This window comes from Microcebus murinus, chromosome 10, assembly GCF_040939455.1.
Source record: "Microcebus murinus isolate Inina chromosome 10, M.murinus_Inina_mat1.0, whole genome shotgun sequence".
In the NCBI taxonomy this organism is placed as follows: domain Eukaryota; kingdom Metazoa; phylum Chordata; class Mammalia; order Primates; family Cheirogaleidae; genus Microcebus; species Microcebus murinus.
In genome coordinates, this window is record NC_134113.1 from 98,997,907 (window position 1) to 99,013,461 (window position 15,555).

At 49.6% G+C, this 15,555-nt stretch overlaps 1 protein-coding gene and 1 long non-coding RNA gene across 3 annotated transcripts; both read left to right on the top strand.

Annotated features, from left to right (window-relative positions):
• Positions 1-1,957: 1,957 nt before the first annotated feature.
• On the top strand, positions 1,958-13,802 carry BID (BH3 interacting domain death agonist). 2 transcript variants are annotated; one of them, XM_020287417.2, is made up of 6 exons: positions 1,958-2,333; positions 6,985-7,198; positions 9,077-9,216; positions 10,773-10,985; positions 11,217-11,383; positions 12,536-13,802. In XM_020287417.2, the coding sequence occupies exons 1-6, from the start codon at positions 2,322-2,324 to the stop codon at positions 12,711-12,713; spliced, it is 924 nt and encodes a 307-aa protein (XP_020143006.2). In that variant the 5' UTR covers positions 1,958-2,321; the 3' UTR covers positions 12,714-13,802. The 2 variants fall into 2 exon arrangements, with proteins under 2 accessions (XP_020143006.2, XP_012603222.1); XM_012747768.3 differs by lacking the exon at positions 11,217-11,383 and having other exon boundaries at positions 2,037-2,333; positions 12,536-12,769.
• On the top strand, positions 7,205-7,834 carry LOC142873426 (uncharacterized). Its single transcript, XR_012921497.1, has 2 exons — positions 7,205-7,524; positions 7,633-7,834. It is a non-coding gene; the product is annotated as an uncharacterized LOC142873426 (long non-coding RNA).
• Positions 13,803-15,555: the final 1,753 nt, after the last annotated feature.

Here is a 15,555-nt window from a genome sequence, read left to right on the forward strand (position 1 = left end):
GCCCCCCAGACAGGGAGGTGACAGTGCCAAGTGCATGACTGCACCCAGCCTGGGGGTGCTGGCAGCCTGTGGGGGGAGGCGCACCTCCATCAGTGCCAGCCTCCTACCAGCCCCTCTTCCCATGGGGCTAGGGCTGCCTCCTTTCTTTCTGGAGACAGTTGATTGGCCATTCTCCTGTTTGCGTTTTATTTTCTATGTATTCAGGAACCGTATGAAGTTGCCAATATTTGGTTTTGTCTTACAATGTGCCCATTTTGTTTGGTTCAACCTAATGTAAACATGCGCACGTGCGCGCGCACACACACACATGCAAATACTTTTAAAGATAGGATCATTCTGGCCGGGCGCGGTGGCTCATGCCTGTAATCCTAGCACTCTGAGAGGCCGAGGCAGGCAGATTGCTCGAGGTCAGGAGTTCGAAACCAGCCTGAGCAAGAGCGAGACCCCATCTCTACCATAAATAGAAAGAAATTAATTGGCCAACTAATATATATAGAAAAAAAAATTAGCCGGGCATGGTGACGCATGCCTGTAGTCCCAGCTACTCGGGAGGCTGAGGCAGGAGGATCGCTTGAGCCCAGGAGTTTGAGGTTGCTGTGAGCTAGGCTGACGCCATGGCACTCACTCTAGCCTGGGCAACAAAGTGAGACTCTGTCTCAAAGAAAAAAAAAGATAGGATCATTCTATTCAGACTGTTATGCGGGAATTTTTGTTCGGTATTTGGACATCTTTCTATACTGATGCACACAGACAGACCTCTCATTGTTTTTAATGGTCGTATATATTCCATTGTTTGGGCTTTTCTTGAAAATTTAATTCCAAAATGGCTTCTGTCAGGCCAGTTGTTTATAATGTATTATTTAATTTGGTGTATGGAAGCTTTACTCTTTGTGCAGTTGTCAAATATAGTTGACCCTTGAGCAGCGTGGGGGTCAGGGCCCTGATCCCCGCACGATCAGAGTGACTCCCCCAAAACTACCCTTCACCGACAACATAAACAGCCCATAACACATAATGTTGTGTGTTGTATGTACTGTGCGCTGTGTTCTTACCGTAAAGTAAGTTAGAGAAGAGAAAATGTTACTAAGAAAATGATAAGGAAGAAAGGTATTTACCATGCACTGAGTGGGAGGCACCGTTCTTCCTTGTCACCTTCGTTTTGAATGGCTGGGCGGGGCGGGGCGGGGCGGGGCGGGGCTGCTGTGGCCCTGTCAGGGCAGTTCAGGCCGCATTGCTCCAGGGTCCCTGTGCATTCTGTTTTTAATAATTGTGCGCACGTGTCTCCACATACAAATGTACTTCTAATCTACCCCTGGAGCCATGTGGCCCAGTGGAGAGACCTCACCTGCTGGGCAGTCACTTACTAGTCCTGGCTGCCACTTGGTAGTTCTGTGACCTCAGAAAATTACCCCCAAAACCTTATTTTCTCACCATGAAGTCAGAATTGACACTGCCCACTGCTCGGCAGAGCTGAGTGCAACAAAAGAGATGATCAAGTGAAGCGCTCTGAGCAGCGCTGCACCCTGAAGAAACGGGCTGTTGGTTTTCTGTTGTTGTTGAAAGCAATAGTGGTGATAGTAATAATCTGCTAACTAATATTTATTTTTAAATAATTCGTGAGCCGGACTGTCCTGCTTGCCTGATCTCGGAGGTCTTCCTGGGCATGGAGTAGGGGAGTTGAAGCCTGAGGCTGCAGGACTGGCCCTGGGAAGCGCTGGGGCCTGGCGAGTGTCCAGGATGAGGAAGCCTCCAGAGCTTGCTCCTGGGCTGCTGCACCCAGCTCCGTGCCCAGCAGAAAGAAAGAAATGCAGCGGTGGCTCACTCCTGTCATCCTAGCACTCTGGGAGGCCGAGGCAGGTGGAGTGCTCAATGTCAGGAGTTTGAAACCAGCCTGAGCAAGAGCGAGACCCCGTCTCTACTAAAAATAGAAAGAAATTAATTGGCCAACTAAAAGTATATAGAAAAAATGAGCTGGGCATGGTGGCGCATGCCTGTAGTCCCAGCTACTCGGGAGGCTGAGGCAGGAGGATTGCTTGAGCCCAGGAGTTTGAGGTTGCTGTGAGCTAGGCTGACCCCACGGCAGTTTAGCCCGGGCAACACAGTGAGACTCTGTCTCAAAAAAAGAAAAAAGAAAGAAAGAAACGCAGCGACGAGTGTGCCTCTGAGCCAGAGCCCAGGATGGCTTCCCTGGCTCTTCCCTCAGGGGCCTGGTGCCCCTGCAGGGAGCGGCCACCCACCCTATGTGTGTGTTCCCTTCCAGGCTGCTGACCAGGACACCTGTGTGCCAGGAGTGATTTGGAGCTGCCCACAGTGCCCGAGCCATGGACTCTGAGGTAGACTCTGAAATCCTTGGAAGATTGCTTGGGGGGCACAGAGTTGGCCAAGGGTCAGCTTGTCCTCCATGTGTGTGCCTGTCGGTGCTAATCCCACCCAGCTCTGCAAAGATGAACTTCAGACTTGCCACTCACCAGAGCATAGTGAAAGAACCAACCAAGCTGGCTCATCCTCCCCCGTCCCTTGCTGTCCTTCCCCGACTGCCCTGACACGGCCCTTCCACTCCCCTCCTACTCATGGTGCCCGGCTAGCTGGAAGGGCGGCAGGCTTTTGATTTAGGATCATGGAAAAGCTGTAGGTTCGGGGCGGGGTCACACAGAGGTCCTGTGGACTGCTCCCCACCTTCACCGGGATGCCACCTCAACTATTCCTTGTCTGCAGTTTGAATGATTTTGGGAGAGAAAATTATAGCATATTCAATCAAGCTCTATTTTTGTCTATGTACTATATATAGCCTTTTAATGTCCTTTCTTTGCCAAGTTCTGCGACCTCTTTAGGGTGTCCAGCACCAGGGCTTTCCGGTGTCCACACCGCGTGCACCAGCTCCCTGCCGTTCTCACCAGCCACGGACGGGGAGGTGTCTACGAGAGTCGAGTGACTTGGCATTTTGTGACCCCGGTCCCCTGTGTTGGCCCAGTTCCCGAGCACAGAGCAGCACCTGGCACCTGGCAGTTCTCAGGATGCATTTGTGGACTGTCCTTGCAAAAGGGTGGGACCCGAGTGGCTTTCAGCATGGTGGCTGGAGGGCCTGAGGCACAGTGGGCTCCGAGTGTCCTGACAACAGGATGCAGTCAGCGTCTGAGAGAGTGCCCTGTGCGAGGGTGTGCGTGCGCTGCCCTGGACTGCTCTCCCTGCCCGGCTCCGTCCTTCCTCCCGCGTTCTGGCGACGTCTGGAGGTTAAGACGCCACCACCCGTCACGCATGTGCAGCCCTTGCTCTCCTGCCCCCACAGTGCTCCCCGAGGCCCCTCAGTGGAGGAGGGTGGAGGTGGTCACTCCTGGTGCCTTTCCTTTGACCTTCAAGTTGAGGAAGCTGAGACAAAGAAGTGAAGTGGCTTGCTGGGGTCCTGCACACGTGGGCTTCACAGTGAAACAACAGCAGTTTTCTCTAACATTTCAGGGTTCTGCCTTTTTTCCCCATCAGAACTTTCATCCTGTTGTAGACATTTCTGACTTCTCCTTGATGTTTTTTACCAGCTTTAAAAAAAATTGTGGTAAAAAACACAAAACATAAAATTTAATATTTTAGCTATTTTGGCCAGGCGCGGTGGCTCACGCCTATAATCCTAGCACTCTGGGAGGCCGAGGCAGGCAGATTGTTTGAGCTTAGGAGTTTGAGACCAGCCTGAGCAAGAGCGAGACCCCATCTCTACTAAAAAGATAGAAAGAAATTAACTGGACAACTAAAAATATATACATATATGATTCAGGAATCTGCGCATTCAGGGAAAAAAAAGAAAAAAATATATATATATAAATAAAAATTAGCTGGGCATGGTGGCGCATGCCTGTAGTCCCAGCTACTCGTGAGGCTGAGGCAGGAGGATCGCTTGAGCCCAGGAGTTTGAGGTTGCTGTGAGCTAGGCTGACGCCACGGCACTCACTCTAGCCTGGGCAACAGAGTGAGACTCTGTCTCAAAAAAAACCACAAAAAACTATTTCTAAGTGTGTGGCTCAGTGGCACTAAGTACACTCACATTGCTGTGCAGCCAGCGCCACCCTCCTTCCCAGAGCTCTTCCTTCTTTCCAAAACGAAACTCCCGTCAACACCACAGCCCTGCCAGCTGCCACCTTCCACTTGCTGTCTCTGGGGATCCGGCTACTTTGGGCCGGAAATGGAGGTGGAATCACATAGTATTTGTCCTTGCATGCCAGGCTTACTTTCCTCAGCACAGCGTCCTTGGGATTTGCCCATGCTGTAGCATTCTTAGATTTTTTTTAAATTCAAAATGTCTATATTTGCAACATTTCTGTGTTGAGTTTTTGTGAATTCACTCAAAGGGCATATATTTTTTAAATTTTTCAAGAAATTCAATTTCATAGTGACTTTAATAAGTTACATCTGTTGTGATTACTGGTGTATTTCAACTGATTTTTCCAACTTTTGCTGTTTCTCACCCATCATTCCTTTGCCTTACATCAGCACTTAAGTCCTCCCCCAGCATCTGTTCAGTTAGCCACCATTTCTCTGCCAGTCTAAATATGCTAATCAGCACTCTTGTATTATTAACATGAAATATTAATGTTTTTTTAAAATCAGGGTTCCTATTTTTTCATAAGAAAATATGGGGAATTTGGCCATGTTTTACTTCTCAGCATCCTACAACTGCTGCCTCTTTGATGTTTTTTGATATTTGGAAAAACCAAGACAATTGTTTTTGCCAAGTTTGGGAATCAGGGTTATTCTACTTTATCAAACACACTGGGTAAGTGACCGTCTTTTTCTTTGCACTGAACTCATTTTGTATCATGAGATGAAGTCAGTCTTCATTATGTCCAGCAGGATTTCCTGAGTCTTGATCATTATTTTTTTCCCTGTAATCTAAAAAGATAAACTATCACATTTTCCATCTTCTGAGACATTCATTTCAGCTTTGATCAAGTGGATCTAGAAGATCAGGAAAGGTCATGGTTCCATGTTTGGCAAAGCTCAAGCTCTGTTTGTTCCTGGAATTAAATCCTGTCGTCTTCAGCGCCTGCTGCAGGTGCTTGTCCATACTGCTCTCCCTCCACCTGCAGCTCGGCCTCCCGCGTCATGGTTACCCCCTGGAGGCTTCCAGACCTATCCTCTGACATGTGAAATTCTTTCCTTTTCTACCCTGTCAACTCTTCTTTTTATTTTATGTGGGAAAGCCACAGGTCACTGAACTTGAACCTGAGAGCCTGCTCTGCATCCAGACTTTGGGTACCTGTGTACCAACCCCTGGATCAGAAGGAAGTCTTCGCTGGGATGAAATACTACAAACAGAGTGGCTTTAAACACAGAGGTTCATTCCCTCAGTTCTAGAGGCCAGAAGTCTGAAATCAAGGTGTTGTCCGAGCTGGTTCCTGCCAGGGGCTCTGAAGGAGGGTCTGTTCCAGGCCCCTCTCCCGGCTTCTGCAGCCGCAGCAGTGCTCCCCGACTCTTGGCTTGTAGGGCTGTCACTCCAGTTTCCGCCTGTCTTCATGGGGTGCTTTCACCCCATGTCTCTGTGTCTCAAGGTATAAATCTCCCTGTCATTTCTCTCATAAAGATACTAGTCATTGGATTTAGTACCTACCCTAATCCAGTATGCAAAAACCCTGTTTCCAAACAAGGTCACATTTGTAAGTACTTGGAGTAGGACTTGAGCATTTGTCTTTGGGGGATACAGTTTACCCTACAACACTGCCCCAGTTCTTCTTTCTTCTCTCCTAATCAGCACACCTCCTTGAGGCAGGAACAAAACATGTTCTTGAGCTTCTAAGCCGTCTTGGACTACACGGCCTCAATGTACAGGCATTGTAAGGATTTGACACAGTAGAATTTTACATAAAACTTTTCCATTTTTCAGAAAAAACTTTGGGGGAAGTGAAGGTCGAATAGCAATAATAGCAATACCCTGGCATCTTATTTTAATAATTTTATTTATTTAAAACAATTTACCCTTTAAAAGTTTTGGTTTTTCTAATGAAAATTATTAAGGACTTAGAGGATAGAAATGAATTTTGCCTGCACTTTTATCTTCCTGTCCTGGCCTTCACTGACAGCCCAGGATGTCTGTTTTGCATTTATCTGAGGAGATCTCAGCACCCTGGCCCTCTGGGTGGTTCTTCCCTCTCCCACCCTAGGCCTGTGCTTCTCTGGGCACTCCTCAGCAGTGGGTGCTGCGGTGCACGCCTCTGTCTGCCAGGAGTCCGGCCCAGATGCAGTTGGCGCACCACAGCCACCCCGCCTGGCTCCACGGCATGGACGCTGGGCTAAGCTGCTGCTTGTGCAGGTGGAGGGCACAGGGCCCGAGAGCCCAGCCCCGCCGGGTTAGGGCAGGACCACCCTGACAGCTCTGGGGGGGGTTGGATTTCAGGGCACACCCCCCCCCCCCACAGTAAACCAAGTTTGGCCAAAGGCCAGTGTTTGGCTGTGGTTACCACTCCTCCGTATTTATTGAAAATCTTGTTTGCCCAGTACCATTCTGGGCCCACAAAGGAGATTTTGGAAAAGAAAAGAGTTTTTAACTGCTAGAAGCACAGGCAGGAAAGGTGGGTGCAAGTTGGTGAAGGGCACTTGGACTTGGAAAGAAGCAGATGAACACGTGGATGTCGTCTCAGTGACATTTGCTTGTCTCCCTTAAGACAGCCTATGGACCTTGCTCCAGCAGGAAGCTCATCCCAGCCACATGTTTTCAGGAAACATGGATGAGCAAATGGTAGATGAATCCCCTTCTGCAGAATTGGAGCTTGCTCTTTGACACCCACAGGTGGAATTGCTTAAAGCAGGTGCTGCAGAGTGACCCGTGCCTGCTGTGACCTCTCAGAGGGCTCTCAAACCCGCAGGGCTCTGCAGGGCTCTTGGGCCCATGAGGCTCTTTCAGCCTCAGCCATGCCTTGAGCCCTTCTGCCAGCTTAGCTGCAGGAAGGGCCTCTGGTCCTGGACTGGGTCCTCCAAGTCTCCCTGCCTCCCTTTCCATCCTAGGTCAGCAATGGCTCGGGCCTCAAGGATGTGCATGTCGCAGACTTGCTGGTGTTTGGCTTCCTCCAAAGCTGCTCCAGCAACAGTTTCCAGACAGAGCTGGAGGCACTGGGCCGTGCGCTGCCTGTACGAGACTGCCTGTGGGAGGACTTTGAGGACGAGCTGCAGACGGACGGCAGCAGGGCCAGCCGCTTCCATGCGCAGAGAATAGAGGCAGGTAGGCATCTGGCTCTGCTTCCTCTGCCCTCAGATTCACTGTGTCCAGCGGCATCTGGGGAGCCTGAGGGCCAGAAGGGACCTTGGGGCCAGTTGGTACCTCTGTGGTTTCAGGTCACCGTAAGTGTTTGTGTCCTGCGGTGCTTTGGTCTGTCCTTGATTCCCTCCAGGGGTGCTGAGCTCATTATCTACCATTCTTGGATGACTCTACTCTAAAGTTCTTCCTTTCTGATGAGCCAGAATCTCCCTTAACCACTTTGGGCCGAGCGTCGACTGTAGTCGACAGCCACAGATGAACACGCTCAGCGACTTTAGCCGACAGCCGTGGTATGACTTTTCTAATTTTTCATTTAGCAAAATAAAATTGTGAACATTTAAAAATAACATAATGAAAACATATGTGTATGTGTTACCTATTCTGATTCACATGACCAGGAAAGCTGCCTGTAACGTAAAACAAGCTTCAGTGCTTTAAGGCTCTCCTCGTCACGCAAGAGCAGAACGCACAGCACTCCGCCGGCGACTGTGAGTGCCGCTGCGGGCGAGGTGTCGCGGCCGGTGAGCGCCGGACCGAAGTGGTTAATGTGCTGGCCTTGATTTTCCTGTCTGCACTAATATAAAGTAATGTTTTACCAAATTTCCCAATTCTGATAGAACCAGATTGTTGTATTGGAACCACTGATCTGGATTATATAACACAAGAGTTTCTGAAACTTGGGTTTATATAATTTCAGGAAGCTGAGGTGCTGTAAAAAATACTGGGGCCTGGTGCAGCCCCCAGGGATTCTGATTTGAGGGGTCCGGGCCTGGGCGAAGCTGCACCGGGTGTGCTGCTAACCCGCGCCCTGCACAGCCTGGGCCCAACTTCTGGTCAGCTGAGCTCCGCTTCTCTTTATGGGATGCTTTGCTCCCGTGTAGCAAGCACCCTACACTTCGCCTTCGGGTTCATTTGCCTTGTGGTTTCCTGTAAGATGAGAAGAACATTTTCACATCGTGAACCTCGTTTTCAGATGAGGAAACTGAGGCCCTGAGAAGGGTGAATGACCAGCCCTCAATCAGGCAGCGCATGGGTGCTGCTGCTGTTCCGGTTCTGCATGGCCTGGGCCCTGCCCGGCTGTGTCCCTTCCCCGTGCCTGCCACTGCCACAGGGACTGCCCTGAGCTCCAGCCCAGGACTGTGGCTTCCAGTAGCAAGCACGAGGATGGCATGGAGAGCTGTAAACCCACACGGCCCGGCCCTGCCCAGCGGCCAGGATCTGGCATTTTAGGCGGGGGACTGCCCCGACTCTGGCCCTGGTCAGGATCCCACCCTGCGCCCAGCAGGGTCCCGCGGTGTCTCTGCATGGCGGCTGTGGGGACCAGCCTTGGCCGGGCGGCTCAGACCAGGCGGTCTGGGGCTCTGCCATCGAGTCAGCCAGCGTGTCTTCTGTCTCTGAACCGAAGGCCGGCCAGGGGCTCCCCCTCGGGAAACCGGGGAGGGCTGAGTGGGGAGGGCAGCAGGGCACAGGCGTGGCAGGGGCATTGAGTGGCCCGGAGGACACGCGGCGCTCAGGCAGGGGCCTGGCCTGGGAGAGGCCCAGCAGACAGCCGAGCGGGGCAACTCGCAGGAGGGCGCCTGGTGTAGGTGGTCTCAGGTGCCCACGGCTGTGAGTTGTGGCCTACCCGTCCCTGGGCGGGCGCTGGGTCTGCGTTCAGGAGGGCTGACTCTCAGCCAGCCTTCCGCTCCCTCGCCGCTGCCCGGGGCCAGCATGCGGCCTGCTGCAGTGGCCACGGAGGGACAGCCGGCTTTGCCTTTCCGGGGCGGGTGGCCAGCGTGGGTGAGGGTGTCAGGGCCCTGTCTGAATCTGCCTTGTCTCCGCTGCCCCTGCCTGAACATTCAGATTCTGAAAGCGAGGAGGACCTCATTCAGAATCTTGCCAGGCAGCTGGCCCAGATAGGGGACAGCATGGAGCACAGCATCCCCCCGGGACTGGTGCATCGCCTGGCGGAGCAGCTTGTGAACCCCGACCTCGTGGAGGAAGTAAGTGAGGGGTGACACTCGGGTGCCTTTTTGGGAGTGGGAAGGTGAGGACTGTTTCAGAGATCAGTGCAACTCTGGCTAGGTGACATGGTGTGGATCTGGGGCTTTGACAGGATAATTAGAAATAGTCAAAGCATGAGTAATTGTCTCTCAGAAGCATTAAGTTAGTTGACATTTAGGAAAACTGAACCTAAGTCAGAGCCAAGAGTTTAGAGATAAAGCCTCCCCAAAGATAAACAAAGTATAGTATGTGACTCTTCCAGAGATAACTTATTCTTTCTTCAGTTTTAGGGACTTGAATAAAAATGCCAATAGAGGGCTGGCGCAGTGGCTCACGCCTGTAATCCTAGCACTCTGGGAGGCCGAGGTGGGCGGATTGCTCAAGGTCAGGAGTTCGAAACCAGCCTGAGCAAGAGCAAGACCGTGTCTTACTAAAAATAGAAAGAAATTAATTGGCCAACTAATATATATAGAAAAACTAGCCGGGCATAGTGGCGCATGCCTGTAGTCCCAGCTACTCGGGAGGCTGAGGCAGGAGGATTGCTTGAGCCCAGGAGTCTGAGGTTGCTGTGAGCTAGGCTGATGCCACGGCACTCACTCTAGCCTGGGCAACAAAGCGAGACTGTCTCAAAAAAAAAAAAAAATGCCAATAGAGAACTTTAAATCACTTTTTTAAAAAAGTGACATTGTAGCCTGGTGCTCTTCTTGGTGTCATGGTTATAATAAGTATGCATATGCTTACTGAGCTGCCACTTGCCTGGCACTGTGGGGTAGAAGATTGGCCCAAAGCACTGTGTCCCTCCTGAAGAAACTTAGCGTAAAGAGAGCCACCTACTCCATGCCGTCAAATACACGTCTGTAGCGACAGGAGTTTGGGGGGGAAGGCTCCATTCTTTTACTTTTGACAGCTGCCAACGCAGGCGCCCTCGCTGCCGAGAAACTTCGCCAGGCCTCAGTTCTCAGCAGGCTGAGCCTGCAGTCTCCCAAGGTGCTGTCACTCTGGTGCTCCCTCCCCGGGTGTCCCGGCAGCGCAGAGTGCGACGCCGACGCGCAAGCAGGGCTCCGCCTTGAGACCTCTCGCACAGCGCTGGCTTGACTGCGTGTGAGTCGTGAGCCTGGTCCTTCCCAGTCCAGCGGCCTCTGGCCGCTCTTCCACAGCACGGGCGCACTTGGTGCCCTCCTCCGCCTCCTTCAGGTCTGCGCCAGTAAGATGGGCCACAGAGGAGATAGTTAACTGATTCTTGAGTTTAGGTACCTTAGGGGCAGGGAATGACCTAGGCTCCTTGCATTCCCTCAGTGTCTGATAGTGGCACACGAAACTGGCATTTGGTTAATGGGCACCCACTCCAGGGAGGATCTCCGCCTTCCCTTTGCATTGCCTCGAGAAACAAAATGGTTTCTGGGCCCAGCTCTTTACTTAGCATCCTTAGCTACCAAGTCAGTACCTCTCTCTGGAGCTTCCTTATCACTGCGGAGTGTTTTTCCTTTGCGAGGGAAGACTTGGTAAACCAGGTTCTGGGAGCCCCTCTGTCTTTACCTGTCGTTACCCCGAACAGGACAGAAGGGGGCACGTGGCCACCGCCCTGGAGCAGCTGATGCAGACTTGCCCTGCAGACCTGGAGCAGGAGAAGGCCACATTGGTGCTCACCATGCTGCTGGCCAAAAAGGTGGCCGATCACACGCCGTCCTTGCTCCGTGATGTCTTTCGCACAACAGTGAATTTTATTAACCAGAACCTGCTTACCTACGTGAGGAACTTGGCCAGAAACGTAAGAACCGGTGAAGGCACCCCTTGGCGTTCCCCCAGTCTGCTTGGTCTCTGCCCGCTGCCCATGCCCACTTCCCTCGCCTGAGCGCCGGACCCCGTCCCTGCCCTTCTGCCGCTGGCGGCCGCCCCAGGAGGCGGCCACACCCTCCTACTCGGGTAGGAGGCGTGGTTTTGGCTTCTCAGCAAGAAAGCTCTGTGGTAGAGGCGGCAACGGACACCTGTTGTTTTGCAGTTTATCAGCTTTATGCTTAAGACACGCTGCCCTCAGAGGGCGGCGAGGCCCACCGCAGCCTCGCTGGGGTCCGCCCTGAGCAGAGCGCGCGGGCCTGGGAGGAAGCCGCTGGGCGGCCCAGGCCAAGCTTCCTCAGGCCGCTGTCACCTCCCTTGGCACACAAATCAGTGAGTGTAAATTCTTAAGCAACATGCTTACCAAGGATGGGTAGGGGAGAGAGACCAGAAGGAATAGTCCAAAAAGGTGGGGAAGCTAAAAATCTTCCCCAGAACACATCTGTCCCGTAACTGGGGTTTTAGTTACTGGGATAGTGGAAGTCATGCTGCTGCCAAGACAGGCCAGAGAGTCCTTAAACTCTGGTGCTTCAGTCTCATAGACCTGAGTGGACGTTAAGTGGACGTATCTTATCTGTAAACTTAAAAATATAAGGGAATGTTTCAGATTTTATGATATGTCAGAAGCATTACTCGGGCTTCCTTAGTTTTTTTTTTTTTTTTTTTTTTGAGACAGAGTCTTACTCTGTTGCCAGGGCTAGAGTGCTGTGGAGTCAGCCTAGCTCACAGCAACCTCAAACTCCTGGGCTCAAGTGATCCTCCTGCCTCAGCCTCCTGAGTAGCTGGGACTACAGGTGTGCGTCACCATGCCTGGCTAGTTTTGTTTTTTCCTATTTTTAATTGCTCAGCTAATTTCTATCTTTAGTAGAGATGGGAGTCTCACTCTTGCTGAGGCTGGTCTCGAACTCATGAGCTCGAGTAATCCTCCCACCTCGGCCTCCCAGAGTGCTAGGATTACAGGTGTGAACCATTGCGCCCAGCCAGGCTTGAGGTTTTTAAATAAAATAGCAACTAACTCTCCTAATATTTACTGATAAGCCTAAAAAAAGTATTCCTTATGTGCTGTGGTATTCAGTTATACAGGCATTTTAAAAACAGGAGAATGAATGTAAACCTTAAATCAGGTGTTAAGCCAAGTGAACCTCTTGGAAGGAGGGAAGCCCGAGAGTTCATGGGCAGCTTTTCCCAGCCACCATCCAAGGGGATGCGTGGGCAAGATGCCACAGCAGTCTGGGCTGACAGCTCACCAGACCCTGCAGGGCCGAGACAGAGTCACGGTTCCTCTGACGCACCAAGATGGCTCTGGATGCCTGCAGTGATTTGGGAGATGAGCATAGCCAGGTCTTAGCACCTGGAAATCCTGTTTTTGCAGCTGCTCCCACGTAGCAAAAATTTGGATGCAGGGATAGAAGGAGTTTAGGGCTCCAGAGAATGTTTTTGTGGATTAGCCTGGCTGATCTGCCTGTTTCTCCTTCCTTGTGCCAGATGGACTGAATGGATGACTGCAAAAGTGCGACCGGCCACCGCCTGGTGTGGGGTAGTCGTGCACCTGCCTCCAGTGCAGACGGAGCGCTGGCTGTATACACAGAGTTCCTGGAGAAGACAGGCACTGGACAATAGCTATTTATTTCTCACCATTTTAAATGATGTTTTAAGCTGGTGACCCATTTAGAAATTTCGACATCAATACACTTGAATGAAAATGTCAACTTGCACATACTTGAATGGGTTTGATACTATTTCCTAAATCTACACATTGTGCCTTTATCTTATTTCAGCTGTACAGGTTCCCACTTGAAAATTAATTTTTTTTAGATGAAGCTATTTATTGGCCAAGAAAATTAAGTCTAAAAGCAGGCTTTAAGACAGAAGAACAAAACATAATATTTCTTTGGTAAAAAAAAAATTCTGTTTATTAAAGTACAACCTTGGGGGATGGCCTCACAGCAAGCAGCGTCTTGTTTGAGCGGAGCAGGGATTGGAGAAGAAGGCACACCCCTCACAGATGGAAGTGACACTCAAGATAGGGCCCATCTTAATACTAAGCAACAGTTTTCCTGTTTAAAAACCAAATGGCACAGAGGTTTTGGACTAAAGTGCTGTACTTAAACAATGAGAAGTTCTGGCCTCATCCATAGGTGTTTTGACTTTTTCAACTTGATTTCCTTTTGTTCGAATCAAGAACAACTATGGGCCGTTAAAAGGTGTGAAGGTGGTTTACGGATCCAGCAGTCAACCATTGTTTCCAAAATCTGGTAACTAAATGTACTTTTTCTAAGAAACCAAGGCTTTGGTTGAAAAAAAATTTTTTTTCCTAAAAATTTCAAGCTGATGGGGTACCAGAAACTACTGCAGATGCTGTTTGGTGTCCAGTCACACCCCTTGGCTCATCCCTGCCCCAGGAGACGCGTCCGGAGAAATCAGGGTTCTAGGCATGCAAGAGGAGAGCGCAGTTCAACTTCTTAAAACCCAGCAACTGAAGGGACTCCCTTTCCTGGGGACATAGTCAGAACCAAGTCGCTTAGTGCCAGAACAAACAAGGAAGAGCTTACGTTTAGAAACAATGCAACTCTGGTCTTTTGTTCCCAAGTATAAGCTATTTCCTAGGAATCAGTTTAAAGCTGGCAGTGGATCACGGGGCCATATCACAGACATTGCCTTTAACAGTGAAGCTCTTTGTACTGTGAGCAAGATGCTTCTGGGGAAAAACAAGAGTAATGAGGTACTAATAAATACTTTGTTACCAAAAACACGTCTGTTCAAGAGTTTAAATTCATCAGAAAAATGGCCAGGCGTGGTGGCTCACGCCTGTAATCCTAGCACTCTGGGAGGCCGAGGCAGGCGGATTGCTCAAGGTCAGGAGTTCGAAACCAGCCTGAGCAAGGGCAAGACCCTGTCTCTACTATAAATAGAAAGAAATTAATTGGCCAACTAATACATGTAGAAAAAATTAGCTGGGCATGGTGGTGCATGCCTGTAGTCCCAGCTACTTGGGAGGCTGGGGCAGGAGGATTGCTTGAGCCCAGGAGTTTGAGGTTGCTGTGAGCTAGGCTGACACCACAGCACTCACTCTAGCCTGGGCAACAAAGCGAGACTGTCTCAAAAAAAAAAAAAAAATCAGAAAAGAAAAATAACTTTGAGGCTTAGGGCTGGAGTTTAATCTCTGATGTGGGCAAAAGGTTACAAATACTAAAAGTAGATGCTGCCTGCAACGTGAAGGCTGCCATTTGGAAATAAATCTTCCAGTAATACTATAACTTTTAATGTTTTGGAATGGGCTGCTTTTTTTTTTTAAGGATTAATAATATTACAGTGGAAACAAGTTGGATCACACATAGACATACACACTCATCCGTACATGTTATCGATCATTACAATCAGAGTCTCATGAGGGACAGGTATTTTCTTCCAAAAGGAGCAATTTAAATATAATCAGCCACTCTAATGGAAAAGAGCTCTAAAACAGCAAATAATTTAGACTTTCATAATACTTTTTTTTTAAAGAGACAGGGTCTTGCTGTGTTGCCCACGCTGGAGTGCAGTGGCATCATCATAACTCACTGCCACATCACACTCCTGGGCTCAATCAACCCTTCTGCCTCATCCTCCTGGGTAGCTGGGACTGCAGGCATGTGCCACCACGCCCAGCTAATACTCTTTTTTGTAGAGACCACTATGTTGCTGACTGGTCTCAACTCCTGGCCTCAAGCAATCCTCCTGTCTCAGCCTCCCAAAATGCTGGCATTACTGACTTCTTAGGATACTTTTTATCTTTCACAGCATCTTTACCTTCTTCTGTTTCACTTAAATACCGTAGGCTGCCATTTTAATACAGTTTGTAATAGGTCTTGGTGTAAATTCTTCCAGACTAAGTACAAAAAAGTACTTTCTTGGTTATAAAGCAAGATTACTATCCCTTCTTCCCAAACCAACATTATAAAAAGATTCCGCTGTGTCAAAAACAAATGTGATCTTGAGCACCCCTAGCGGTGACTACTCAGGCTTATCCTAGAAGTTGATGGATCCTGACCTGGTCATGTAATCCTTGTGGATAGACTTGAGAGATGCCTTTAATTCAGAGAATGTGTTTTCCATTCCGTTTTTAAAACATTTCAATTGTTCAAGTCATGGAATTCTTTTGTTAAAGATAAAAAGCTTTCTCCTCCAAAAGATGCTTGGCATATCTGAAAATCAGGTGGGATAGCTCGTGCATTCAGAAGGTCTAATCATCCCTGACCTCACCTCTTAGGAGCCAGCATTAACTGCTGAGATGCTCAAGGCTGCCTTAAAGGATAACAGTACCAGAGCCTGGTTTTATTTTCCAATACCTTTATTAAACTGTGCTGACTGAGAACTAGAATAGGGAGTGTCCTTTGAGTGTTATCATCTGGTTATCAGAACCTGGAGTCAAACAGGTATGTATTTACAAAGATTACACGATTTATTATCTGAAAAAATCTCAAGCTAAGGGCAGAGGTTACCATATGAATGAGTCCGTCAATTAT